Source organism: Prunus avium, chromosome 5 (assembly GCF_965620075.1).
Source record: "Prunus avium chromosome 5, drPruAviu1.hap1.1, whole genome shotgun sequence".
In the NCBI taxonomy this organism is placed as follows: Eukaryota; Viridiplantae; Streptophyta; class Magnoliopsida; order Rosales; family Rosaceae; genus Prunus; species Prunus avium.
In genome coordinates this window covers 30679255-30706470 of record NC_142288.1, presented here as the reverse complement: position 1 = coordinate 30706470, position 27216 = coordinate 30679255, and the positions used below count along the sequence as shown (strand labels likewise).

General features: G+C 37.6%; 3 protein-coding genes and 2 pseudogenes across 7 annotated transcripts; 3 read left to right on the top strand and 2 right to left on the bottom strand.

Annotated features, from left to right (window-relative positions):
• Nucleotides 1-1794: 1794 nt before the first annotated feature.
• On the bottom strand, nt 1795-14206 carry LOC110745740 (uncharacterized). 3 transcript variants are annotated; one of them, XR_002524866.2, is made up of 5 exons: nt 13839-14206; nt 12589-13489; nt 11887-12053; nt 10576-10840; nt 9797-10068 (listed from the first exon to the last, which is right to left on the bottom strand). XR_002524866.2 is itself a non-coding variant. In XM_088253383.1 (4 exons), exons 1-4 carry the CDS (start codon nt 14051-14053, stop codon nt 2011-2013), a joined length of 1521 nt encoding a protein of 506 aa, XP_088109509.1. In that variant the 5' UTR covers nt 14054-14206; the 3' UTR covers nt 1795-2010. The 3 variants fall into 3 exon arrangements, 2 of the variants coding, with proteins under 2 accessions (XP_088109509.1, XP_021801567.1); XM_088253383.1 differs by lacking the exons at nt 9797-10068; nt 10576-10840 and adding an exon at nt 1795-2248; XM_021945875.2 differs by lacking the exon at nt 9797-10068 and having other exon boundaries at nt 10350-10840.
• On the top strand, nt 2372-7594 carry LOC110745850 (alcohol dehydrogenase-like 6; annotated as a pseudogene). Its single transcript, XR_015835941.1, has 11 exons — nt 2372-3303; nt 3349-3505; nt 3635-3771; nt 4474-4511; nt 4702-4732; nt 5561-5734; nt 5820-5895; nt 5991-6051; nt 6314-6409; nt 6533-6551; nt 7034-7594. The product of XR_015835941.1 is annotated as an alcohol dehydrogenase-like 6 (transcript).
• On the top strand, nt 8274-9808 carry LOC110745766 (NDR1/HIN1-like protein 6 pseudogene; annotated as a pseudogene).
• On the top strand, nt 14207-17993 carry LOC110745775 (Cwf18 pre-mRNA splicing factor). The gene is made up of 5 exons (XM_021945914.2): nt 14207-14357; nt 15130-15289; nt 16048-16171; nt 16284-16398; nt 17698-17993. The coding sequence occupies exons 2-5, from the start codon at nt 15132-15134 to the stop codon at nt 17754-17756; spliced, it is 456 nt and encodes a 151-aa protein (XP_021801606.1). The 5' UTR covers nt 14207-14357; nt 15130-15131; the 3' UTR covers nt 17757-17993.
• A 278-nt stretch (nt 17994-18271) lies between these two features.
• On the bottom strand, nt 18272-26772 carry LOC110745751 (Endosomal targeting BRO1-like domain-containing protein). Of its 2 annotated transcripts, none has more exons than XM_021945886.2 (13): nt 26317-26768; nt 25688-25737; nt 24980-25251; nt 24819-24893; nt 24674-24732; nt 24403-24538; nt 23305-23401; nt 23139-23205; nt 22830-22928; nt 21811-21900; nt 19729-19883; nt 18971-19072; nt 18272-18815 (listed from the first exon to the last, which is right to left on the bottom strand). In XM_021945886.2, the coding sequence occupies exons 3-13, from the start codon at nt 25230-25232 to the stop codon at nt 18665-18667; spliced, it is 1284 nt and encodes a 427-aa protein (XP_021801578.1). In that variant the 5' UTR covers nt 25233-25251; nt 25688-25737; nt 26317-26768; the 3' UTR covers nt 18272-18664. The 2 variants fall into 2 exon arrangements, 1 of the variants encoding a protein (XP_021801578.1); XR_015835960.1 differs by having other exon boundaries at nt 18673-18815; nt 18971-19083; nt 26317-26772.
• Between the last annotated feature and the right edge of the window lie 444 nt (nt 26773-27216).

Below are 27216 nucleotides of genomic sequence, written 5' to 3'. Positions count from 1 at the left end.
TACAAAATTTCTCAGCCATTTTTGGAGGCATTGTGGAAGAGAATTGGTACTAATTTGCTTTATAGTAGTGTCTACCACCCTCAAACGAATGGGCAAACTGAGGTTGTGAATAAAACATTGGGCAATTTACTCAAGAGTTTGTCCGCAAAGAAGCCAAAACAATGGGATTCAGTACTTCCTCAAGCAGATTTTGCCTACAAATCGAGTGTAAATCGTTCTACAGGAAAGACTCCATTTGAGGTTGTCTATGGGAAAACTCTATATATCTTGTTCCCATTTCTAATCCTACAATAACCAGCAAGAAAGCAGAAGATTTTGTTGTTTCAATGGCAAGGGTTCATGAGGATGTGAAGAAGAAACTTGAGGAAAGCAGTGAGAAGTGCAGCTAAGCTACCAATGCTCATCGGCGTGTGAAGATATTTTGTGAAGGTGATCTTGTTTGGGTTTTTTTTGAAAAAAGAGCGTTTTCCATCTAGCGCTTATAATAAATTGAAGGAAAAGAAAATTGGTCCATGTCGAATTTTGGAGAAGATCAATGACAAAGCTTACAAAATCGAGTTGCCTTCGAATATCCGTACCCATCTTACTTTTAATGTGCAAGACTTGTCTGCATATCTTGGTGAATTCAATTCAAACTTGAGGGCGAGTTTCTTCTCACAGGAGGAGTATGATGCAGTGCACTAAGGGAGATGTTTAATGACTGTTCTATTATTGGGGTGATTGGGAAGTCAAGAAGTCTTGGGTGGTGCAGGAGAATAAATTTAGATGCATGTAACTTAGTTAATTGGGAAGTCAAGAAGTCTTGGGTGGTGCATGAGAATAAATTTAGATGCATGATAAATGTATCTTAGTTAATATTTGAGTCCTTTCATTTACTTCTGTTTTAGCTTAAATAAGAGTCTGTAGGCTATTGTGGAGACGATCAATTATTAAGAATTTTAATTGTAATTAATGTCAAACAGAGCTATGCTCTTTCTATTATCAAAGACTCCTTCTCTTTGAGCTTCTGATGTAATTTCTAGCTATTTTGCATCAGCACTTTGTGTTTCATCAATTACAATACCGTGTGGCTAAAGAAACACTTACAAAAAAATGTTTTACAAACCTACATTATTATAGGGTTTAAATGACAGTGGCATGTCCGTCAATAATTTGAGTTTTATAACAAGAAAAATCAGAGAACACAGAGTCTCCTAGATGTACCCAAATGACAGGAACATAAGGGCGCCACAAACCACCAGGCGTTCTGATCAGTTCAAGTCTCAGCTGATCCAGCAGGTCCTGTTTGACAAAAATGCCACCCCCCAAATTCAAGCAGATCTTCAAACCCCTCAATGACCTACAGAGGAAATAATGAATTTTCTTCTTTACGTTCTCTCTGGAATATCTCATCATAGATCAAACCCCAATATAGCAAGAAGTAGCCACTCAGTCATTCCATAAACCATATGAAACTTGGGTTCTTCGTTGTATCATTTGCAGGACTTCTTATTTCTTGAACTTCCATTAATTCCAAATCGTATGAAATTAACTGCCACCGCAGAAAAAAAACAAAAACAAAAAACAAAATTAACATGCATGTAAAGGGCATCCATTAAGAAAATCACTTCAAGCCAAACTGGCCTAGGAAATAATCAGAAGGATTTGGAATAATATATGGCATTTACCTTTCATTTCTTCAAGAATTTGTTTACTACTAGCAGCCACAATTATGTGTGAAATTAAATTCAGCCACTTTGCAGACTGAAGGAAACAATTCATCAAAATTTGCATACCCTTGCAACCAACTAAACATTACTCTCACAAAACTCTAGATGTACATTTATTTAGAGGATATTCCTATAATCAGTTTCAACACACATTTGATGTAACAGTTAGAATGGATAATGTGTTTGCTTGTTTCTCTATAAGTGCAAAGGTTGCTATTAATGAATGCAGATACAGATTCAATCACTTCAATTGTTAACGTGGATTAACCATACCTGGTATCACCATCCATGGGAGCATGCTTCACTTCTTAATCTGAGGACAACATAGAACTAATAACCAGTCAAAGCCCGAGGTCTGTGCCCAATGGTAAACAAGGACATCCCATTTTAGTGAAATTACTCTCACAAATGCCATATTTTCCGTTACAGTTGGAGCACACCAGTAATCACCAGTAACAAAAACAACCTTATTCTTCAAAGCCAGTTTTCTAGTGGTTGGAAGGTTCATCATGCGTTCAGAAGGACTATCAGGAACAACCCTATACCAGTCCTAAAGGTTATTAGTGCAGGATAATACAAAAAATTTTAAACACGATTAATTAACCATAGATATATAAGGGAGCAAAAATCATCAAACAGATCAAACAAAATGTCCATGAAACTCGAATTTTTTCGAACAGGCTTAACCCTGTTTGGACTTAATGCAGATTGCAGACTAGGGTTGGTTGGTTCTCACAAACGTCTACTGTGCTTGTTTCCCTATTTCTACAATTTTTTTCTTTTCCTACATATATAGAAAAAGGAAAGAAAAACCCTACAGATATGCTTAATGTCCTACACTGAGGGCAACAGAATCTACATGCTTTACTAACCTTGGAAGCAAATATCCCCTCTTGTTGAAACCATTCTTTCCAATCCATACTCTGCATTACGAAAAATCGGCCTACGCGGCTTGGGCGGGTCTGGGCGGCCTGGGTGGGTCTGGGCGGCGCTAGGCGGATCTGGGCGGCGCTAGGCGGGTGTGGGTGCCAGGGTGGGTCTGGTTCTTTCCTTTTGTTCTTTAAGCCTACTGCCTAGCGATTTTTCAAACTTATGCAATGCAGGGCCGGTCTAAGCGGCGCTGGGAGGGTCTGGGCGGCCTGGGCGGGTCTAGGCGGCGCTAAGCGGGTCTGCACGGCTCTAGGCGGGTCTAGGCGGTGCTAGGCGGGTGTGAGTGCCAGGGTGGGTCTGGTTCTTTTCTTTTGTTCTTTAAGCCTACTGCCTAGCGATTTTTCAAACTTATACACTGCAGGGCTGGTCTAGGCGGGGCTGGGAGGGTCTGGGCCGCGCTGGGCGGGTCTGGGCGGCGCTAGGCGGGTCTGGGCGGTGCTAGGCGGCTATAGGCGGCGCTAGGGGGCTATAGACGGCTCTAGGCGGCGCTAGGCGGGTCTGGGTGCCAGGGTGTCTGGTTCGTTAGGGTTTATGGTCTGGGTGCCAGGGTGGTTCTGATTCATATGGGAAGATGATCCTGACCTGGAACTGACAGAACCTCCACCTGATGTTGGTAATATGTTGGTTCTCTCCTATAGAGCAGCAACATGTACTATTTCCCAACCTCGTCGTCTAAAGACAATTGCTTTGCTCGCTCACTCCAGCCAACCTCGTCGTCTCCCTCGTCTGGTTCTTCTTTGTTGATTGTTCGCTGTCTGTCTGTCTGTCTTGTCTTCGGAATATTAATTCAGGAAAGTCAAGCTTTGCGCAACAAATGCAAATGTCATTGCCTTGCGTGAAACAACCTGATGTCATCACCTGCAAAGGTATGTATGTTATTTCTACAATGCATGCTTGCTGCAATCTTCACATTCACAGTGTGAATATGGAATTTGCTTCTAATTATAGTTATTAGTCATGTATTATATAGTTTTTTTTTTTTTTAATTGTAAAAGCTGCGGTGGCATGGGAAGCTGGAAAGCCTTTGGTGATAGAAGAAGTGAATGTGAATCCACCTCAGGCAATGGAGATAAGGATCAAGGTCGTCTGCACCTCTCTCTGTCGCAGTGACATCACTGCCTGGGAGTCTCAGGTACTCTCCTCTTCTTATTTTGTCCTCCTCTTTTCCCCCTTTCTTTTCTTCTTCTTTTCAACACAAATAGAGATAAAACAATACAAATTTTCCTTCAATTCTTTTTTTCTTGTTTCCTACTTATTGAACATCTAGGAAAATAATCATTATCTGGCTAGGAAAATTCGTTTAACTATTACTTATGGTTTCTGTCTGACCAAGAAAAATTAAAACTTTGTTTGTGCCACTGCCAGTGCCAGACATGCTTTCTTCTTTCTGGATGGATTAATTTTCTTGTAAAACAATTGTTCAAGATTAGTCATTAAAGTAACTGAGAAGAAGTAAACCTTGGTTTAAAGTAATGAACTTATCCATGAATTAATATCCTGTTTAAATTTTTCGAAATTCAGACCTATCAGGAGCTAAGTATCAACTGACTATTCATCTTACTGAAAAAAGTTATTTATGTATGTTGATACCAAAAATATGATTATTATGGATACCCCTTGATGGTTACTGAACATGGATTCTCCTTAAAGAGCATCGTCTACCTTCTCCCTCACATCATCACATGAAGCAGGAGAATACTTGTATTTCATCCACACCGACGTTCTTTCAATGCAGTTATACTTCCCTGATAAGAACTTTGGGAAAAGGGTGCTGAATTTATTCATGAGAATACTGGTATTTCATCCTACTCCATTTCCCCCTGTTATTTTGCAGGCTATTTTTCCTCGAATATTTGGCCATGAAGCAACAGGGTAAGTTATTTCCCTACACTTTTTTCATCTACTTATATTTATATTATAGTACTAGCTATCTTATGTAAGATTGAGAAACTATAGCATAATGCACAAGTGGTTTCCAATTATCAGGCCATAAAATTGTTTAGTCAATTTCTTAGTTAATTTTTTATATTCTAGATGTATGCCTTGCTTGTAACATGTGTAGAGCTAAATTGGCCCTTCCATTGGATGCTCAGGTTTGGGTTAGAGGTGATACTTGAGGTATAAGTGAGGACAATGCTTGGCTCCTCACTGGTGAGGAAGAACTTCCTTCCTACTGAGGTGTCACACTCACCATTTTCTCCTATTATCTTTGCAACATTAAATGATTATAGTTAACAACAATTTAATATGGTACTCCCCACCATTTTCAACAATTCATGCTTTTAAATCGGTAATTACCTTCATCCACACTGGTGAAGAGCCAAGCATTGTTCTAGGAGTGATACAATCAGAGTGTGTTGAAGATAACCATGCTATACTGAACTGTTGCTCTTGTGACACACTACAGCACCAAAACTTATTTCCTTAGGTTTGAAGTAAAGGACAGTTTCACTTATATAAGAAATACAAAAAGGCGTAGAGAAAATATCAATAAGGTTTGAATGGTTTGTGGGGTGAGGATGATCAACTACTCAGATATGCTATACAGGTGTAGCTAGAAATTATTGGTATTGGGTAGAAGTTTCTTTGCGGTGGCCAAACTAAATGACCTGAAAATAGAAGTTTAAAATACTAGAATGTGAATGAGAATCAAATAGTAATTTTGAGTGGGAGCATAAAAAAGCTAAAGCACAAATAATCACTGATGTTTGTAATATTGCAGTTGCCCTGCACATAGGCGTATAATTTGGTTCGCGTATGCATGTCAGTGTTTGTCTGTGTTCATGTTGTAATAGAGGAATGAATTTTCCGTTCATGATAAGTTTCTTCACAATTAAAATGCAGGGAATAATATAAAAAGGCTTCCTTTGTTTTGGAGGTGATGGGGGATAGGGAGGAACAGAAGAAAAGGAATCTGATAGCCCTCACATGCCCCTGCACGTAGTCACATACATATGATTGCAATTCTTGATCAAGGAAAAACGTTGCTGACATATGTTGACATATTTTTAGGCTTGGGTGCAGCTTGGAATGTTGCTGATGTATCTAATGGATCAAGTGTGGTGATATTTGGTCTTGGGACCGTAGGCCTTTCTGTAAGTGCAGAGACGTGTTAACAGTTTTCACTTTTCAAATATGACAGCAGCATGACTTAAACAGTAATGATTTCTTGTATGATAGGTTGCACAGGGTGCTAAGCTTAGGGGAGCATCTCAAATAATTGGTGTTGACACTAATCCTGAAAAGGGAGAAAATGGTTTTTTTCTTTTCGTTTTTTCTTTTTCTATCTGGAGTTCTATGGTACAAGTCCCTAATGTATTTGTTGGTAAATAAGTGCTCTTATTTGTACAGCAAAAGCTTTTGGAATTACAGCATTTATCAACCCTCATGACAGCAAAATCCTATTCAACAGGTAATGTTGAAATAAACAGAAACAACCATACTCCTCCGCCCCCCTCCCAAGTGAACTTTATGATGAAATAAATAAAAAGAATTAAATAGCCAGCATAACTGATGCGGGATTTGGTGGTAAATTGAATGAGGTGATTGGAATTTCTATCTCATTGGTGATATAGTGAATCTTATAATGCAACAGTGATATGTGTAAGGAACCATGATGAATGAACTTGAAGTCATTTAGTTTGAAATTTACATATAAGCCAACTTTCTTTCAGGTTATTAAGAATCTGACAGGCGGAGGGGCTGATTACTCATTTGAATGTATAGGTGACACTGGAATGGTAACTACTGCTTTGCAGGCATGTTGCGATGTAAATTTCTCATATCTCAGTGTTTTCCTTTTTCCCCTAAGCCTATCTCAAATTTATTTTTGTGTATGTGATGAGTTCTTATTTATTGAACTTCACTCATTTGTATCTGGCGTTTCTTTGAAGGGATGGGGGTTGACAGTTACACTTGGGCCCGTTTGGTTCACGGAATGGATTTGAGGGGAAATCAATTCTCATGTCATTTCCCAAGGAATGGGAATGAAAGATTCCTTTCCCACGTTTGGTAATATTGGGAAAGTAATCGGGAGATTTCACTTTGTTTCCTTTCCCATGTTTGTTTTGAGTAGGAATGGAAAACAAAATTTGTATAATTTTCCAATTATACCCATATTAAATCAAATAAAAAAAGAATGCATTTAATGATACGTTGTAATTATAAATTGTTCATAGGGACAAAATAGTCATGAAAATTGTGCATTGAATGTTGGCACATTTTCCCAAACTTTCCCATGATGAGGGAAAGCAAAACCCAAGTTAAGAGGGGGGCATCACTTTCCCCCCTACTTTCCCATGTGCCAGGAATCCGTTTCCCATTCCCGGATTACCAAACATGGGAAAGCAATTGAATTCCCATTCCTATGCCTCCTTTCCCATGAACCAAACGGCCCCTTGGGGTGCCAAAAGTGAAGCCAGAGGTAAGCTCATTATGGAATATTTCTTACTGGAAAAACATTCAAGGGATCTCTATTTGGAGGATGGAAACCTAAATCTGATCTCCCTTCATTAGTAGATATGTACACAAAAAAGGTAATACTAACTAAAACTTCATTGAAGCTTCAATAAGTCCAATCTCCCTTCTAATATTAAGTGTCCTTTTCCCTCCCTTGTTGTAAAATTTAGTGTGTCCTCATGTAGCTGGAAAATCTACTGACAATGTTTAGTCCTAGTTACAAGAATGCGACAGGGCATGCCCAAACAATTTATCATGTTTTAGTTTGATAAATGTCTAACGTACAAACTTATCAAATCATCTTGTTTGAAGTAGTGGGGTTATAATCTGAATTTTGCTTAGTATCAAATTCTTAGGTTGAATTTATAAACCAACTAGAACAAGTTCCTCCTAATCCTTCTCACTGTTATTTCTTCTGTGTTAAACTATTTCTTTCTTCAGCTTTAAAGGTGTGTATGCTAAGAAAGCATGCCAATTTGCACTAAGGGAGATGTTTAATGACTGATCTTTCAAATGTTATGTTTTAATGTTTTTAAGTTAATTCAATTTTTTATTAATTTCAAAAAGGTTTATAGGTTTTTAAAGGACAAAAAAAAAGGTGTATAATCTATATATATAAAGCAAAAGGCAGAGAATGGTGAAACATTCAAAATACCAGAAAATGTCATTGGTTAATTCAAACATTAAGAATTGAAATTATTAATTAAATGAGGATAATATGGTAAATTCACATTTTTTCATATTAAAAAAACAAAATCAGATAATAAGTCCTACTTTTATGGAACATAACTACCTATGTTATCTTTTCTTAATACTAAAAATAAACTAAAAAAGAAAAAAGAAAACCAATTGGCACATGCGTGAGCGTGTGCCAAGGGGCTATCGTTTATTTAACGGTAAACTTAACGGATTGGACCATATGGGCTAATAGTGCTAAATATGGGAAAAAAAACTGGCTAAATTGAAAACACATGGACTAAATTAGCCAACATGGTAAAACACAAGGACCATTTTGACATTTAAGCCTTCTAATTAAATCCAAATTAAAGTTCAGATGGGGAACGCTATTTCTTTTGAGAAAAAATTTAAAAAAAATAAAGACATATGGTTTCAAATTCAATATCTCTCTTATTCAATTTTTAAGTGTTTGCTTTTGCTAGCTAACTGCTGGAATTTCGTAGGAGCACGTTAAGTTGCAAGTGTCTCAAAACTAGAGCTTTTATAACAGACAAGGAAATGTGGTAGTTCAAGTATGTGTTAAGTGCATGCTTCTTTCTTATTATAACTTAGCTGAACTACCATACCATATCACATGTATGATAATGATATACGGTACCTGGCGTTGTATTTGTTGTTGTGAGTAGGTGAGGATGGTGATCAGTTCAAACCTTTTTGGTTTTTCTCCCAAAAAGGTCCTATCCTAATCCTAGGAAGGAAGCAGAACACATACGCAAATGCTATTAGGAAGGAAATGTTAATTCAAACTTCAAAAGCTCTATTTATATCCATGAGTTACTAAGAATGCTTTCTCAGTTACTCTATCTATCTAGACTACTATCAATATCATCTATGATCGCAGTTAGTTGTGAGTGAAAGCTAATTAAAATAACAGAGAGAGATGGGTGATCATCAGAGAGTTCATCCTGCTGGGGATGTGGAAGCGCCACCCACCACCCTGCCTGTGCCACTGCCACAGGGACCCCGACACGGTTCATCAATAACAACAACAACAACAACAGAGAAAGAAAAGTTTGAGAAAGATCAGAAAGAGGAGATTGATCAGCAGGAGCATCACCCTTTACAATTACAGGCACGTAGTAGCCTTCCGGTTAATATCCATGCGAAGAAGGCACCAACAAATTTAAAGAGAAGCACAAGCACATGTTCATGTACTTGTTGGAGCAGGTGCATTTGTTGCACAATAGGCATCCTTGTCTTTGTATTCATCATAATAGGAGCCACTGCTGGCATTCTCTACCTTATCTTCCAGCCAAAACTTCCAAATTACTCGGTTGATAGCTTGAAAATAAGCGATCTAAGGCTCAATTTGGGCATGACTCTATATGCTAAATTTGACGTGAAGATAACAGCCAATAACCCAAACAAAAATATCGGAATTCACTACGAGCAAGGTGGCCTGATGAGCGTGTGGTATACAAACATGAAGCTTTGCCAAGGGACACTGCCAAAGTTTTACCAAGGTCACCAGAACAAAACACTACTCAACGTGGCGTTGACTGGCCAAACGCAGTACGGAAATACTTTGATGAATGCACTGCAACAGCAACAACAAACCGGACGCATCCCCTTGGATCTTAAGGTTGATGCACCCGTAGCAATCCAACTCGGGAGATTGAAGCTCAGGAAGGTAAGGATCTTGGGGGAATGCTTGTTGGTGGTGGATAGCTTAACTGCTAATAACTTGATTAGCATTAAAGCTAATAATTGTAGATTTAGATTGAAGCTTTGATTGAATTAATCCGGCATCAAGTCTGTGTCTGTCTGTCTACAATTTTGGAGATGGGATGGGACCTGTTTTACTCCCCTTCCCTTCTCTTTATTGCATTTCTTTCTTTATTTCTTTTTCCTTTTTGTTTTTTGAGATGGAAGGTTTGAATTTGATTGTTTTCCACATTGCTCTCCTTTTAATCTTGTTGTAAGATGAGAATCCTCGAATGCATGAAAATCACAATACCGTGTGGCTAAAGAAACATCTTATAAAAACTGCTTTACAAACCTGCATTATTATAGGGTTTACATGACAGTGGCATGTCCGTCAATAATTTGAGTTGTATAACTAGAAGGATCAGAGAACACACTGTCTCCTAGATGTACCCAAATGACTCGAAAATAAGGGCGCCACAAACCACCAGGCGTTCTGATCAGTTCAAGTCTCAGCTGATCCAGCAGGTCCCGTTTGACAAAAATGCCACCCCCCAAATTCAAGCAGATCTTCAAACCCCTCAATGACCTACAGAGGAAATAATGAATTTTCTTTTTTACGCTCTCTGGAATAGCTCATCATAGATCAAACCCCAATATAGCAAGAAGTAGCCACAGAGTCATTCCATAAACCATAGCCCATTCCCATACGAAACTTGGGTTCTTGCTAAACTGGCCTAGGAAATAATCAGAAGGATTTGAAATAATATATGGCATTTACCTTTCATTTCTTCAAGAATCTGTTTACTACTAGCAGCCACAATTATGTGTGAAATTAAATTCAGCCACTTTGCAGACTGAAGGAAACAATTCATCAAAAGTTGCATACCCTTGCAACCAACTAACCATTACTCTCACAAAACTCTAGATGTACATTTATTTAGAGGATATTCCTATAATCAGTTTCAACACACATTTGATGTAACAGTTAGAATGGATAATGTGTTTGCTTGTTTCTCTATAAGTGTAAAGGTTGCTATTAATGAATGTAGATACAGATTCAATCACTTCAATAGTTAACGTGGATTAACTATACCTGATATCACCATCCATGGGAGCATGCTTCACTTCTTAATCTGAGGACAACATAGAACTAATCACCAGTCAAAGCCCGAGGTCTGTGCTCAATGGTAAACAAGGACATCCCAGTTTGTGAAATTGCTCTCACAAATGCCATATTTGCCGTTACAGTTGGAGCACACCAGTAATCACCAGTACCAAAAACAACCTTATTCTTCAAAGCCAGTTTTCTAGTGGTTGGAAGGTTCATCATGCGTTCAGAAGGACTATCAGGAACAACCCTATACCAGTCCTAAAGGTTATTAGTGCAGGATAATACAAAAAAAAAAAAATTAACCACTATTAACCATAGATATATAAGGGAGCAAAAATCATCAAACAGATCAAACAAAATGTCAATGAAACTCGAATTTTTTCGAACAGGCTTAACCCTGTTTGGACTTGATGCAGATTGCAGACTAGGGTTGGTTGGTTCTCACAAATATCTACTGTGCTTGTTTCCCTATTTCTACAAAAAATTTCGTTTCCTACATATATATAGAAGAAGAAAAAAAACCCTATAGATATATGCTTAATGTCCTAGACTGAGGGCAACAGAATCTACATACTTTACCAACCTTGGAAGCAAATATGTAAGTGTAATTCTCCAAATGCAATCTAAGAAGGTCACCTAAATCATGAATCCAAGATTAACTCACCAAATAAGTTGAAGCATTCTGCAACCTAAGGTGAATTATATCAGCGAAATTTTTTGAAGTTCTAAGAAATAAGTATACTAGAGACAACACACATGCACAGAAAGCCCAAAAGAACGACAACTACTAACTGAATGAGGTTGCAAAGGCAAGGCTGCAGGGGCCAGAGGTAGGACATAAGTAACCCTTGGGAGAAATTAACCCTGACAGCAATAAATAAGAAAATTCAGCAAACTTCTGAGGAAACCCAAATTGGCCAAATCTGTCCTAGTCCTCAATGAGCTATTTTTGGTCCTCTGGTAAAAGGTTAAAACTTAAAGGGGAGTAAAAGAGTTTGTTGTGAAGGACATCACTAAACTATTTTGTATTAGAACATCTTTAAATGTGAACCACAAAATAAAATAACCATGCTACTTTAAATAATTAACTTAAAGAACAACGTCATACAAAATAAAATAACTATATTACACACAATGCAATTAAGGCAGACCTTGTTGATCATATGCTCAACTTTGACTAGTTTAGTTTTTTTTTTCTCACTATAATGCCAGTGTTTATTTCCCTTTGAAATTAATGCAGACAACAACAAATATTCAAAGAAGTTAAAAAGAAAAAACTGGTCAAAAACTCACGTAAGACAATTCAGTAACTGACTAGCTCTCAACTTCTCATTGGGCCCTCCACACATCAATACTAACTCTTTGAACTCTGAACGAACACTTTCACAGATTATGCCTCTCTTCCCAGATATTGTGCGACCAAGTTCAACAAGAATTGGATTCTGAATTTCAGACACCACCTGGCAGAAGATCAAGAAACCGTACCCTGGATGTTAATGCAAACTAAATCTATTAAAAAGCCAATATTTTTTTCAAGAAGAAAAAAAAAATGGTTGAAGATAAACAAACCTTGTGAGTCAGCACGGTAGTTATTACCACAAGAAACATTTTAGGAAAAGATTAATCAACAGAATACAGAAGTTCAATGTATTGGGTACCAGTGACTAAAATCTTAAAAGTTGTCATTTTAACATACTGCCAAGTCTTAATACTTGACTATTTTGCTCGTGGGCAAAGAGGAATAAGGGAGAGAGAGAGCAATATGATCTTCTACTTATTAATTTCTTTATAGGTAGCATAAAATGTAACAAAAGATTTTAGCAGTAAAACTTTACTATAATAACTGCTATTATCACGCTTGCTAAGTATAATTAATAATATCAATCCCTTTTTTTCTGAATTGGGGGAGGAAGGATTCAAACTTGGGACCTCTCTGACAATGTGGAAAGAAATAGCCAATACTCCAAACAAAAGGTGCAATCAGGAAGAACTAACCTGTCCAATCACAAACTCGTAGTTACCCTTAAACCGCTGCCTCAATTCACTTTCTGGAGTAGCCAAAAGTTTTGGAGTGCCACCATTACTAATACCTGATACAAGAGCAATCAAGGCAGTTGTATCAAAGTTTATAAGTTCACTTTGACCCAGAAGACTCCCGACTTGAGCGGATTCCCCATTTTTTAGATACAATGAGTAGAATTCCATTCTTGAAATAAGATTAGAGAAAGCATGGCAAAATTCTGTGTGCTCTGTTGAGACGGACGGATCTTTCTCAGTATCAGCAGCCTCTCCCAGGCTTGAATCCTTCACATCAGATTCTGAACTCAAAACAGCGTTCCTTGCATCAATAACCTTTATTTCGAATGCACAAGCCTCTTGATATGTTCTCGCAACAAGTACATTAGTCCATTCACCTGCTTCCTTGGATAAATCAAAATTAAAATCTAAAACAGGAAAATCCAATTGAAACTCAGTGGCCCCAAATTCATCTTTGAGTTTATCACAAACAATGCTGCTAAGTCCATTTTGGTTTGAAAAGAAGAGAATAATTGAGGAAGGTTTCAGTGCCACAGCTGACCGGGCAGCAGCAGTGACTTGCTGAATACGCAATTTTAAGCCCTTACTCTTATACCTGTTGTAAGGGGATCCGCAGCTGCTGCTACTCCAAGTAATGTATTTTGGGTTCCTATCAGATACAATAATCCAGACAGGGTTCCTATGGAGAGTACAAACTATATCAACGTGGACAAGTTTTTTAAGACAAGGGTCGGTTTTCTGCCCATGTGGATGTGGGGCTAAAGTTGACAAAGGAATTGGTTTGCAAACGCGGGAAACACCAGTGATGAAAGGCTGCTGGAGAAGGTGAACAACTGCCTCGAGGTGCCCGATATTGACACTGCCAAAATTACTATTTAGTTTACTATTTAGTTTACAAACAAGACAGACACTGCCATTCATTCAAAACAAGAACTCAACCCAACTCGTTTGATTGCTGATGCACTTTACATTTACAACGACACGACACGACACGAGTAGTAAGTAAAGCAGATAACTTGTGTTTCATTTGTTTATAAACTTTATATATATCCTTTTCTCCTATATTTCCAATTTCATTTTAAGATACCCTAAGCAAAAAAGGAGCAGTAAATTATAAATAAATAAATAAAGAAGATATTTTATTATTATTAGGAGGAGGAGTGCATTAGAATTAAATCTTAGAAGTTAGAAGGAAGGAATGGGCAAACCTGAGGTTGAGGGGAGTGGAAGTAGAGGAGGAGGAGGAGGAGGAGGAGGAGCAACAGCGGGAGAGGAAAGTGAGTTCGGAGTGGGCCAATTTGAGAAGAGTGCGTCTGCAAGAAGCAGTGATCTTGGTGGAATCTGGCAATCCCTCTATTCGGTAGATCACATCTCTGCATCTCTTTTTTGCCAGTTCCACTTGTGCTTCTGCTTCCTTCCTCATTCTTCCTTCCTTATCGTGCTCTCGCTTCTGCTAGTCTAGTGCTGTACAAAGACACAAAAGCAATAGCTTTTGACAGACATACAGGCCCATTACAAGCCCAATAGCTTCTGATCTTCATTTTACTTACTTGGAGTTGGACTGGACTGGCCAGGCCCCTTAGCCTATACTAATAATTGCGATCTTTCTTTCTTTCTTTTTAACCTCCCAACTTTCACTCTCTTTTCTTCAATCCCCTCAGTGACAGACAGAGCAGTGCAGCAGACGAGTCGACACTCCGGAACCTTCTCTTCTCTTCTCTTCTCTGGTAATACTTCTATCTTCTTCTTCTTTTATCTGTTGTTCCGTAACTATAAAAAAGGGCCCAGAAATATATCACTCGAGACTCAAGTGCGAAGAAAACTCGCACTTTCAGTCTTGTATCTGGTTCTTCTGCTCCTCTTCGTTTTTTATTGAAACCTAACTCAGGAATCAATTATGTATTAGATTGATTATGCTAAGCGCTTGTATGAATATGGGTTGGTTTGCTCGGTAGTCTGGGGATCAGAAGTTCTAACAATTTACTAATTTCTTTTGTTTTGAAGAAGATATTGGTGGGTCTTGATTATATGAGAGGAAAAAAAAACTTTATTTAAATTTATTTTAAACAAGAAACCATTTCTTTTTTTCTTTTTTTCTTTTTTTTGGGAATGGCTTTGCTTTTAATCTTCTTGAACTATTTGTGTCTGACTCGCTGCTTGTACTGAAAGACTAAAATTTTCATGAAATATTTCTACTCGCGTCTATGTATATTTGCTCCAGATAGATTCTTGGTGTTTCAAGAACGTCTTTTGTGGAAAATAATTTTTTTTAATGAGTTAGGGCTGAGTATTTGATGCTATAGCTCCAATTGAGCATGTAATGTCGTATGCCTTATTATGGGAAACCTTGTACAGAGTGGTGCCTTTTGCATTTGATCTCTGCAAAATATTGCTGATGTCATTTCATTATTCATTATTCATTATTGAGAGGAGATAAGCCACATTTGGAGATGAAACTGCTGATCTGTTAAATATTAACTGTTTCTTCTACATTTGAAGCAATGGCCGCTGAAGAGGAGTCCGTTCAACAAGCAGTTGCAGCACGTCAAGAGAGGCTAAGAGCCCTTAAAGCTGCGCAGGAACTGTTAAACACTCCAGATGAGGATTCCTCTCTAGTTGACTCTAATGCTGACGAAGACAATGAAACTAGTGAAGAAACGTGAGTAGATCCTATTCTTTTTGTATGTTAATATCACTTACTTACCACCCTCCAATTCTCCATTAGTCTTATTTAGGGTTTTGTTCATGATTTTAATTTCAGTTCAATGCCCTGGAAGGTGTTATAGCGCATCTTCCTTTCAAATTCATGATTTTGTGCGGTGAGATTTGTGTACAATATTTATCCCATGATGTTGCCAACACCCCCATACCCACTCTGTAATTATAGGCATATGTGTGCTGTGCTTTCATATGTCATTTGAGATGATACATCAAAGGTTTTTGTTTATATTTAATCCTTTAAATACCTCAACAATGTATGCAGGTGCTTTATGGTTTTCTCATTTTTGTGGTTAGCATGACTATGGATTATGGGTTCAAAACATGAATACAAGATCTTTAAGTATAAGGAAAACAGTAAACCTGAAATAGTGTCCAAAAGGGGAAGTTGAATTAAGTTTGGGAAGGTTAAGTAGAAATTTCACATACGCATAAGAGACTTCTGCTTCCAATTTTTCAAAACCTATATCTTCACTTGTAGTAGTAATAGGATTTGACTTCATGTCATGACTGCAATTATTTAGTTTAATGAGATAGTTGATTATGAATTATATTAGAAGGTATGGTTAGGATGTGATCGGTCATATTTTAATGATACATAAAGGGTTGTTATGTTCTTCAAGTTCTGTAATTTTATTGGCAAGGGATACTTCAAATGAGGTTTTAATATTTAACTGTCAACTTGTGCAATAACACCAGCATGAAATTCCGAAATTATGTTCCTCATGATAAGAAGCTTCAGGAGGGAAAGCTTGTTCCACCTGTCCTACCAAAGTTTGAAGACCCTGTTGCAGCAGTACCTCCTCCCTCAGAGAAGAAAGAGGTACTTCATTACTTTTGAATTTCTTTACTCAGTCTCTTAATCACTGGCTTCTGTGTCTTTCATGGTGAATTGTCCATTATGTCACATGTTCTAATTCTTGATTAATGTTCAGGACCCGTTTGTGAATATTGCTCCTAAAAAACCAAACTGGGAACTTCGCAGGGATGTGCAGAAGAAGCTTGATAAGCTTGAAAGGCGAACCCAAAAGGCAATGTGTAAACTTATGGGTATGGAATTACCATTTTCTTAATAACATGTTCCCTCCATAGAAAAATTTAACAGAACGCATTTCATGAAAGATCTCTTCTTAAATTGGTTGGATAGATAACAGTTGAGTGGTTTTCGTAAGTTTAAAAACTTATGACCATTTTTTACTTTCAGAAACAAAGCATTCGATTTTTTTCATTTTCTTTTCATATTCCTTGATATTGAAATTTTTCTGCATGATTTGGATTGTTATTTCCTACTGGGCAATTATATCAAACCTCAAATGGTGGCCCCTTGGATATCCTGTTGCATTGTCTGGGGGTAAATAGTTTCGGAACCATAGTTTTGGGGCCTCATTTCAGCCCTCTCCATTAAAACATCCAGTCTTTTCTTTGATGTGCTTGCCCCACAATGTAAACAGACTAACAATGCAGTAGAGGGTGAGTTTGGGTTTAGAAAATGGGGAAAAGGTTTCTAGGAAGCATATCTTGCATTTCATCTAGGTTAGGGCCCAATCTTGCCTTCGAAACACTCTGAGCCTAGTTGGTTAAGAATATATTCTCTGGCTAAACAAAAGCTATATGTTGTATGAAAGAATATGTTATATTTTTGGTGGCGTTTTCCAGTTCATTCTTGTTGACCTTGTGTTTGAATGAGGGGCTTGAAAGTGCCAAGGGATGGCAAAATGACAGGATTTTAAAGTGATGGGATATAAAGTCCCAAGATTTCAGTTTTACTTGTTTGGTTAACGTATAAAGTGTCATGGAATGCAAATTAGGAACTTAGGTTTTGTGTCCTGGTCCTGAAACCTCAGACCGAGGACACTGGACTCAGGATCCCATGCCTAGGACCTGGACCTGGACCTCTGGCCATGGATCCTCTTCCCGAGAACTGGGTACCCGGACCAGGGTCTCAGAGCTAAGGTTCAGCGCCCTAGGTCCCAGTTTTAAATTAGCCAAATCTGGTTAAGATGGAGTTTTGAAGTAACACTTACCTCAAATCCAATCTCCAAGACCCTCACCCAAACGTGCCATAAGAGGATATATCTTTTAAGTTACTGTATGCTATAATTTTATTATGGCCTGTTAGTCTAGCTTATGTTTTTCGTTTTTATGGAAGTTATTAGACCAACATGTTCAAAGTTTGTAATGCAAAGCATGCAATGCAAGTGTTTTTCACTTTACACTAATTAGCCTACACCTTGTGACAATGAGAACCAAATGCTTAATTCGGTGGCTTTAAAAAGCTGTAACTTAGATTAGATGTAGAGTCATATTGAACTCACTTTACTGGTTCTTGTTTTGTCTCTTTTTTGGCAGAGGAACAAGAGAAGCAAAAGCAATTGGATGAAGATGGCAGAAATGGTGCAGAAGACTAGCATGGCCAGCTGCAAATTGGCATCATGTAACGAACGGCATTAGTGGATAGAATGACCAGCTGCAGTTCCAGCCTGGAGCGATGTGTGGTCTTTGATTCTCCACCTCAGGATATTTGTGATCTCTGCTTCATGATGCTGTTGGTTTTGCTAGGCCTAGGGATGTTTGTATTAACATTATTTGTTAGTTTTTGTTACTCGGGCTTTTTGTTTACAAATTTAATTTTGAATTTGTCAAAATATTTACAAGTTGCCCTTCAAAAGTAAATACCCGCTGTTGAATCCAATTAATTGGGGCGTTTTATTTAAAAATTCAGAATTTGAATCCTTTATTTTCCGTAACATGTAAGCTTGGACCTAGAGAGAGGGAGAGCGTGTGTGCGAGCGCGCACCAAATGAACGAATTCTATTCTAACTCCGCCAGACACAACACCTTCAACATTTTTTTTGATTTTTTCTTCAAATATTTTTATGTGTGTGGACAGAGAGTATACCAACAAAATACGGAAAACAACAAATAAAAAGAATGCTTTTCTATGAAACACGATACTTATGAAACAGATGGACAAACGTAATCGGACAGGACTGGCTTCAACTTTGATGGAGCAAATACCCGTTCTTGGTAATTTGCATATAAGTCATTCTTCTTCTCTTCCCCCGTAGCAGCCAATTAACAATTTTCACACAACAGAAAACATAAATACAGAGCTCTATAAGTAAATTGCGCATGGGGAGAAGGAACAAAAGAAATTTATAAGGAAAAATGGATTAAAAGGAGAAGAAGAAAAAAGAAGGGGGGTAACAAAAGGACAGCTCAAGTGGACCTTGGGCGCTACAATTGAATGGTCATCCACAGTTCTGGATCGGCCCCTGTTACTTTGTGATGCAGAAAACTATCATATATGGCTTGGCTATCTTCTTTCATTCCTGAGCTGGTTGGAACCAGTCTGTCCCTTATTCATGTGCTCCATGTTCCAAGACGGGTCCACCGGAGGAAGTTGGTATTCATCCGGTTTCAGGGCCAAAGCAAAGTCAGGCAATGTTGGTGCTGTCTCCATGATTCTGCAGTCAAGATATCCAAAATCAGACGTTAATTATTCTTATGGTTCCTTCTATCAACAAAGAACAACGAGATTACAATTAGGTGCCAAGAGTGAAAAGGAAATTGCATTTGGGCATAAATATTATCAGTTATACTTCTCTCCAGTAGGACATACTTTTCGTGTGAGTAGAGGTCACGGTTTATCCGCACTTTGCTCGAAGTATCTTTTGGAATTTTTTCAGATAGATATTTCATGGTTCCCCAGAGCGGTGGATTTCTGCATAATGTCTATCAATTAAGCACTTACTCAATAAGAAAATGATTAAAAAGAAGAAGGAAACTGATCAACTGATGACACATCAATCTTCAATCCACCAACGCTAGCTACAAGATAATAGATCTTGCACATGGTTCAGTACACACACGCACACAAATATCTAGAGATTGGAATAGAGACTACATAATTTAGGTGAGAGGAAGATAAAAAAAGGAGGACTAGAAAACCAAAAGAATGGTGATTGCAAGGAGAAGAAGCGAACATATTTATTTCAGAGGAAAATAGTTATGAGCTAACAGTTCACCTAGCTGAACCAAGCTAGATGACCAATGAGTAAATAAATTCTAAAATGTTTTGATCTTGAAAAAGGATGCATGCTCATGTTGGACCCAAAATCCTCATCGTGTGAAAGTCGGCCTAAAAACAACTGCTTCACAAACCCAATGTCCTGAGCAGAGTCTGGCTGAATAACTGGAGTACACTACTTCGTTGCTGCTATAGTCTACATGCTCTCAAAGGTGAAGAACTTGGTGCTCTGAAGATAACTGATAACTTAGATACTTATCCTAGAAAAAGAGCAGATACTCCACCAGATGCGACAAGATGAATAATCCATCTATCAGCACAAATGAACAAGAAAATAGGGCTCTACCTACCTCGACAAAGGAGGAGCAGCATGAAATGCGTCACATGCTTTCTTACTTTCTTTAAAATACTCATCTGCTGCTTGCAAAGCAGCTACAGCCATCCCATGAAATTTTTCGGTGTTACCCTCGTCAAGGATCAAACCATGATAATAATATGCAGCAGCCTGATTAATATTGGAGTAAAAAAGATGAGCTTTGGTCAGCTGTGCAAAACACAAACTTCAATCATAATGAAATCAAATACTGAACATTAGTGGCAGAAGACCCCTCTCTATCAGCTAGATCAACATAGAGGAATCAATTGACATACAACTCTTCAAGAATAGTTAAGTTGTTAGACAGTTCTGATGGAAAATTATAACTTTAGTGAAAGAAAGACTGGCACAGTCTATGGTGGTGATCTCCAATATTACTTCTCATTTGGCAGTCACTTACTCAGAAAAGACAATACCGTACCATAACCAAGAACAAGTATCAAAATCAGCGTACACAGAATTTAATCCTGTTAGGATTTGGCTCGTCAAATATGTCCTAGTTGGTTTAGGATTGCTTTAGGAAAATTAGAGGTATTCTTGTCCAAGAGGGATTAGGAAAGAATTTCAATTTTCTTTATTCAATTCAGGTTTGGATTTCTAAAAGCCTAAAGATGAATGCAAAAAGAAAATGCGGGGGTGTTGGGATATGTAGATGCCGATTATGCAGGGGGCTTGGACAAGAGAAGGTCAACTTCTGGTTATGTGTTTACATGCGCAGGAGGACCAATCAGTTGGAGGGCACTACTGCAACCAATTACAGGTTTATCAACCACAGAGGCAGAGTATATTGCATTGGCTGAAGCTGGAAAGGAAGCAATTTGGCTTAATGGCTTGGTAAGTCAAATGGGAATCACCCAAGATTGTGTGAAGCTGAAGTGTGATAGTCAAAGTGCCATTTACTTGGCAAAGAATCAAGTATTTTCTGGAAGATCAAAGCACATTGAAGCAAGATATCACAGAATCAGAAATTGGGTGGAGTCTAAGGAGATTTGGATTGAAAAGGTTCATACGGATGACAATGCCGCAGATTTCCTTACAAAGATAGTGCCGATCAAGAAGTTCAAGCATTGCTTGAACTTGATCAATCTCGTTGATTGATTAAAGTGGAGCACCTCCTCACTTGAGGTGCAATGAGGCAAGAAGAAGATTGCCAAGGTGAAAACTCTTGAAGATTTCCAAAGCTGCTTCAAGGAGGTTCAAAGATACTCTGGGGTGCAATGATCAAGACTTGGTTTGACTCACCAAGGTGGAGATTGTTAGGATTTTGGCTCGTCAAATATGTCCTAGTTGGGTTAGGATTGTTTTAGGAAAATTAGAGGTATTCTTGTCCTAGAGGGATTAGGAAAGAATTTCAGTTTTCCTTATTCAATTTAGATTTGGATTTCTAGAAGCCTATTTGGTTTTGGATAAGTGTAATTTCCTAATCCACTTAGGAATAGGAATTCAATCAGCCTTGGGACATGTAAGCCAACTCTATATCTATAAATAGGGTGTGGCAAGGCTTATTTTGGGAGAGGGAGAAAACAGCCAGAGACAGCCAAGAGTTTTGAGATTAGTTCTAGGGTTTGCAAAAGTTCTGTAATCTCTATTATTAATCAAAGGAGCGGTGATTTCTCTACCTAGAGAAATCACAACTGGACGTAGGCAAAAGTTCTGCCGAACCAGTATAATTCTTGTGTGTCTAAGTTTTCTAATATTTGCTAGTTTAGCCTATTGCCGTTGGTTACATTAAAGAACAAGATCCAGCAGCAAGTTATTTAACAAATCCAAGGGTAGACAAACCGCATTAACAAGTAATCACCAAAGTGGAAAATACAAGTGACCAACTTGGTATCTTTTTAGGAAGAAAAACATTAATTAGGAAGAAAAAAATTCTAGAGGAATCACTAGAAGTCAATTTTTTTCCTCCATAAGGGAAAACAACATGTAAATAATTTTTTTCCCTTAAAATAAGAATCTGAGAAATACTATGCTTATAATGAAACAAAAACTCAGAAGATGAGATACAGATAGCAGCGAGCGCATAAGCAAAGACCCATAAAAAATTGCAGCGTACCTTTGCCTCAACATATTTCCACTTCACAAAGAGCCGATGCTTTTCACCCCAACCATTTAATAATGGAAGGTTCATAATGTTATCTTGAGCCTGTGAAGAAATGACATAAAGAAAGCAATATATGGTTCAGGATCACCAATTTTGATGTGATTTAAACAAACATATCTGGGATGAGAAGTGTAATCATGAGGAACATAGTGAACCATCAGAATTAACAACTTAAATATGACATGTAACTGATATGGAATATAGAGGAACTTATTCACTACTACTGTGAATAGAAAATGGCCAAAATAACCCAATATCAGGAAAGGCAAAAGAAAATCTGAAATTGTAACAAACCAAAAAAAAAGGGTTATATGACTAAGAGGAACATTTAATAAAGAAAATATTTTAGGCAAAAAGAACAAAGTGGACATGGTTAGATCCCCTTGTTTGGGGTATTCAGAGAATATTAAATTCATATTTTTCTGCCCATCCTAAATGTTGGGTATGTGGCCGTGTGTGCATGTGTCAGATATGCACGTAAAGGCATGACAGCATAAGTCAAACCAAATATGGCACATTATCAAAAACTACTGAACCAAACACACTCACTAGTAAATAAAGCAAAGAAGTATAGATGGGGTAAGCTGTCGTCGGGGATCAACCAAAAATGGAGGTGTGTCTTAATTATCAATGTTCTGCAGTGGTACTTTGACATTTTTGGTTTTAGCACTGTGCAATGGAATCCATCATGTACCCACAACGAGTTTCTAGGATCACTATTTTACTCCTCAAACCTAGAATATCCAAATTCAGACCCTGAACTGATGTAATTTGGGCTGTAGGACTAATCTTTCTTCTTCTAACTCACAAAAATTGCAGATTTTTAATATATGTACAGCCAAAAAAACATGAAGAAATATGGGAGACTTCAAATGGAAGCATGGAATGGAACATTTATTACAAAAATCCGAGACTTCAAATGACATTACTAATCGAGAAGAGCGCACCATCAATGCTGAGAAATCTCTTACCTGCTGCCAATACTTCACCATTTCACACGCAAGCCTTCGCTTCACTGCAAGAGTAGCTTTTGTGCTATCAATTGCCATCCCAAGTTGAATATCAACACCCTACAGTAGACATTGGAACAGATGAAGAAGAAAAAGCAAAGAAAAATAGAAAAAGGGTAAGCGAAAGATCATAGATCAGAAGACACAAAGTTCCAACATAATTTTATATAGTAGCATAATATGCCTTTTAGATGGTTGGTCCAATTTCAGGCATGAAGTTTGAAACATAAAATGTAACAGTTTATCAGATCAGCCCATTCTTTGAAATACCTGTCCTAATGCTTGTAGGCAAAGCGCCCTAAGAACTCCTTCTGCTAGGTCGACTGGCAGGTTTCTCCTGCAATCAATCAATAGTCAAAAGATTAAGAACAACAGCATTAGGAACATGTTAACAAACAGGAAGTTGAAATCAGTATAATTTTCAATTGATACAAACTTGAGCTCAGTAGGCAACTGTGGGTGAACATGTCGGACAGCACAATCAAGGTATCCTGCTGCCTTTATGAAAATATCAATTGAAGCTCGTCTACTCTCTGTGAAAAAGCAAAAGAAGTCATGTGAGGCACAACCAAGTGAAGAAATTAGCATGACAAAAGCCAAAAGGTTGACTGATGACCAACTACTGCATATACAAGTTTTCTTCTTCTTCTTTTGTTCTTTTTTCTTCTTTTTTTGTGAATAAAAAAGATCTTCTCAAAAGAAGTAGCCCAAGCAGCATAACAGAACATAAACAGGTGAACAAATAACTTACTACGAAGTATCAAACAGAAGAATCTTGATTTAAGTATACTGATCAGGAAACCCATTTTTCAGTTGTTTTAGTCATCTCCTTTTAACATATTAGAATTCTGTTTTAAAGGTCTAATGACATAATCTAATGAATTTGCAGTTTTCTATCTCTAGTTTTCTAATTTTTTCTATTTGTCATTCAATTTCCATGTCAACCATACTAGGATCAATCCAAAACTGATACTTTTGATGGGTGTGAATCACCGTCAGCACATGAAACCATGTAGAGGAAAGATAAGGAAAACTGATAAATCTCATTTTTCCACAACTTCATCCAGACTTTTATACTTTATGAAGCCCGGGAAGTGGAGTGAAACAAGCAATAAATATATGACTGCATATTCTGTGGATATAACTACACATTACACGTATTAAACCTATAACTAAAGATGTGTATTTATGCTTATTATCTACCATATGAATCTACCACAAAGACAGATTACTTGAAAGTATGCAATTTAGTCAGCAGAAAAGTTTACTGCAGTTTGCATCTGATTCTAAACTTCAGCAGACAGGTTTAGTGCTGCACTAAGTTAGAAAGTGCTCAGTAAAGAGAAGACTTCATGACCATTAAAGGTCCACAATCATTCTAGAAAGTGCCCACAACACAACTTTCTCATTAATATAGCAAGCTATTGTAAGAAAACAAATGAGATGATAAATGGAAAAACACAAGATTTAATTGCCTCTGGCTCAGTCTCATGCAATAATGCTACCTTCCATAGACCCAAAAAAATAACAATACCTTCTGTTACTTTTGGCTGATAACCATCAGCAGATGTTCTTGGAAGAAGTAACAAATTAGCTTGTGAGAACGATAGCATTGCCATTAAGTGCAAGATGGACAGCACCTCGTACCATGCATTAGACATAGCTGTTTCCTGAAGGATTATTCATTCAAATCAAGTCAGGTTTCCTTGACAAAATGATGGAATCTAAACCCTACTTGAGGAAAGAAAAATATATGACATGCATAACAGAGAAATGTGAACTTAAGAGCTCTGCCACATGCCCACCTCTGCATCATCCTCTTGATTTACCCACACAAATTGTACCTTGTGTTGTAGCTGGCTTCCTTCATATTAGAAATAAGAAACGCCTTTAGGATTTAACTAAACTTGTGGATACAGTTTAATGAGATGACATGAGATCAAGACTTACCATCTTTCATTAATCCCAAAAGGACAGGCAAGTAATCCTCGAGAGCCTGCTGAAGATCGGCTAATGTTGAACCACCTGAGGACAAGAATTCATTCAGATGTAGAAATACTTGAGTTCACATATCATTAGGAAAAATCAACAAACTTGATTCCATGACAAACCATGTTGGGTAGCAGTTTTTCTCCTTGTTCTTGTAATTGTAGGACCTTCTTGGCCAGCCATTACAACTATACGAGTTCTTAAAGCAGATAGGCGTTCTACTAAACTCTTGGATAAGTGATCACCGAGTGACTGAGAGAAATCAACAGGTTTAGGGATTCGCAAACCGGGAACATAGACAGAAACTTCCCCAATATTTGCCGGCCTCCTCCTATTTCCTACTGTATCTTTCGGTGTTGACACCAGGCATCCCATATCCTAAGACTTGCTATATCTGCCAACCCAAATAAAATTTAGTCAATCAGCATCCGCACTATTGAAGCTGTAAATGAATTTCCAGCTTCGTGTATGTAAACTCTCTCTTACATGAAACAGTGGTGATTTCAGAACAGCGTGCAGGTAACTAGGTTCCAATGTATATGAACCAGAAATGATAGCTGTTCAAATATTATAGTCCAAAGAATGGAGATAGGCATGGGCATAAACAGTAGGCAAGCCGTAATTAAATGTCAACCAACAAAGCACAAGTAGTAGGTTGCTCACGAGCGACACCCAAATGGCTCTGAGTATAACTCTAGTTGAGATGTTAATATCTTTAATTGGTGTTTTAAAACACTATATCTCTATATTTCCAAAAGTGGACTAGTTTGATAACATTGAGATTGAGTAAACAAATAAATAACAATTGGCTAAAATTGATCTAAACCCACCTTCTTTCTTAACAGATGGCTGACTGATTGGTCAAAAGTTCTGGTTGTTTCTGCACCCAGAAAAAAATGAATACCACAATTCGAGGTTAGAGCTAAAAGAAGAAAAATGAAGGTTATTTTCTTTAAAGGCAAGAGAATCACATGAAAGGCATGAGCCATGACATTGTAGGAGAGTTGAAAAGAAAAAGTGTACCGAACTTTATAAGGAGGGTGATTTCTCGTGCAACCAATTACGTAGAAATGTGGAAGTAAAGGAATTCAAATTGAACTAGATTGGCATTTGGTATTTGGTAACCTCTCACGAAAAAGTTAACTTGAGCTGAAGATTATGAGTAAAGGTTCTCCAAACAAGCTCAAGCAAGCAACAATTGGAGGAAATCATAAAAATAAAAAAGAAAGAAAACCCAGAATTCCAGCTCCAAGCAATTGCAGATTTATTTATTAAAGTGAGGAGATGAGAAAATGCAAAGCGAACGTAATAACATTTGAGGATGCTCATTATCTGGGTCTTGGGTATGAAACACAAAAGACAGCAAAAGAAAAAAAAAACTTGAGAATTCAATTGAATGTAACTAGAAGAAAAAAGAAACATCTTTTCTGACTACCAAAGAGTAGAATTGTATACTTACCAACTAACATAAAGCCACTAGTTTGTGTTTTGGCAATTGCAAATTTGCAACTTTCAAGTCAGGTCAGGTCCCTGGTCGGAGAGAGAGACACTCGATGATCAAATAAAACTCAAACCTAAACATAAAGATGCCTTCCTTCCTAGGCAGAACCCCTACGGACCATAATCATCGCGAAGCTTATTGGTGTGCAGTATGAAGATCACAGACTCTCAATTCAAAACAAAAATTATTAATAATAATAAAAGGAAAAGCCTTTTCCTTAGTCGTCCGGAGAAGAAAGAGCCAAAGAGGGTATTGGAAATGGAAAAATAAAAAATAGTAGGGATTTTGTTTCTACTCTCTTATTCTTATTAAAGGCTAAAGCTTTTTAGCTTTAAGCGGGTTCGACTTCAACACTCAACACAGCATATTGGGTGGGTGGGTTTTAGAAATTTGGTGGAGCTTTGTATCGTATATATCGGCATACAGTCGCTTTCTTTTCTTCATATATATGATGATATATATATTCCTTTTTCTTTTTCTTTTTCTTTTTTTTCTTTTCTTTTCCGGTTTTAAATTAATTATAGCGTTTGAATGGCGCCCTGTACTATTACTCTGCCCAAATCCTAAATTCCTATTCTCCTCTCTCTCTCTCTCTCTCTCTCTCTCTCTCTCTCTCTCTCATCATCATACAGACATCATCACCGAACCCATCAGTCGGTCGGTCCCTCTTTTCCTACGTCAACAACAACTGTCTGTTATTCTTGTCATTTCTGCTGCACTTACTTTTCACTTGTATGTTTACCTTTTCACCAATTTTTTACTAAATCCGCGGCAGCATATCATATGATATGAATTTATGAATGGACAAACCAACCTGTGTTGATTGAAATTGGAATGCACTCTTCTTTTCTTTTTTGC

Bases quoted from the DNA above. Each gene is read 5' to 3' on its own strand.
- LOC110745740 (XM_088253383.1), bottom strand. From the start codon at position 14,053: ATGAGGAAGGAAGCAGAAGCACAAGTGGAACTGGCAAAAAAGAGATGC. The intron at 13,490-13,838 runs GTTTGCCCATTC...TAATTTTGGCAG, and splicing joins TCCACTCCCCTCAACCTCAG to TGTCAATATCGGGCACCTCG. The intron at 2,249-11,886 runs GTGAGTTTTTGA...GGACTGGTATAG, and splicing joins CAGTTACTGAATTGTCTTAC to GGTTGTTCCTGATAGTCCTT.
- LOC110745751 (XM_021945886.2), bottom strand. From the start codon at position 25,232: ATGGGATGCCTGGTGTCAACACCGAAAGATACAGTAGGAAATAGGAGG. The intron at 22,929-23,138 runs GTATTTCAAAGA...TGTCTACTGTAG, and splicing joins GCCTACAAGCATTAGGACAG to GGTGTTGATATTCAACTTGG. The intron at 19,073-19,728 runs GTAGGTAGAGCC...GACATTATGCAG, and splicing joins GCTGCTCCTCCTTTGTCGAG to AAATCCACCGCTCTGGGGAA.
- LOC110745775 (XM_021945914.2), top strand. From the start codon at position 15,132: ATGGCCGCTGAAGAGGAGTCCGTTCAACAAGCAGTTGCAGCACGTCAA. The intron at 15,290-16,047 runs GTGAGTAGATCC...CAATAACACCAG, and splicing joins AATGAAACTAGTGAAGAAAC to CATGAAATTCCGAAATTATG. The intron at 16,399-17,697 runs GTATGGAATTAC...CTTTTTTGGCAG, and splicing joins GGCAATGTGTAAACTTATGG to AGGAACAAGAGAAGCAAAAG.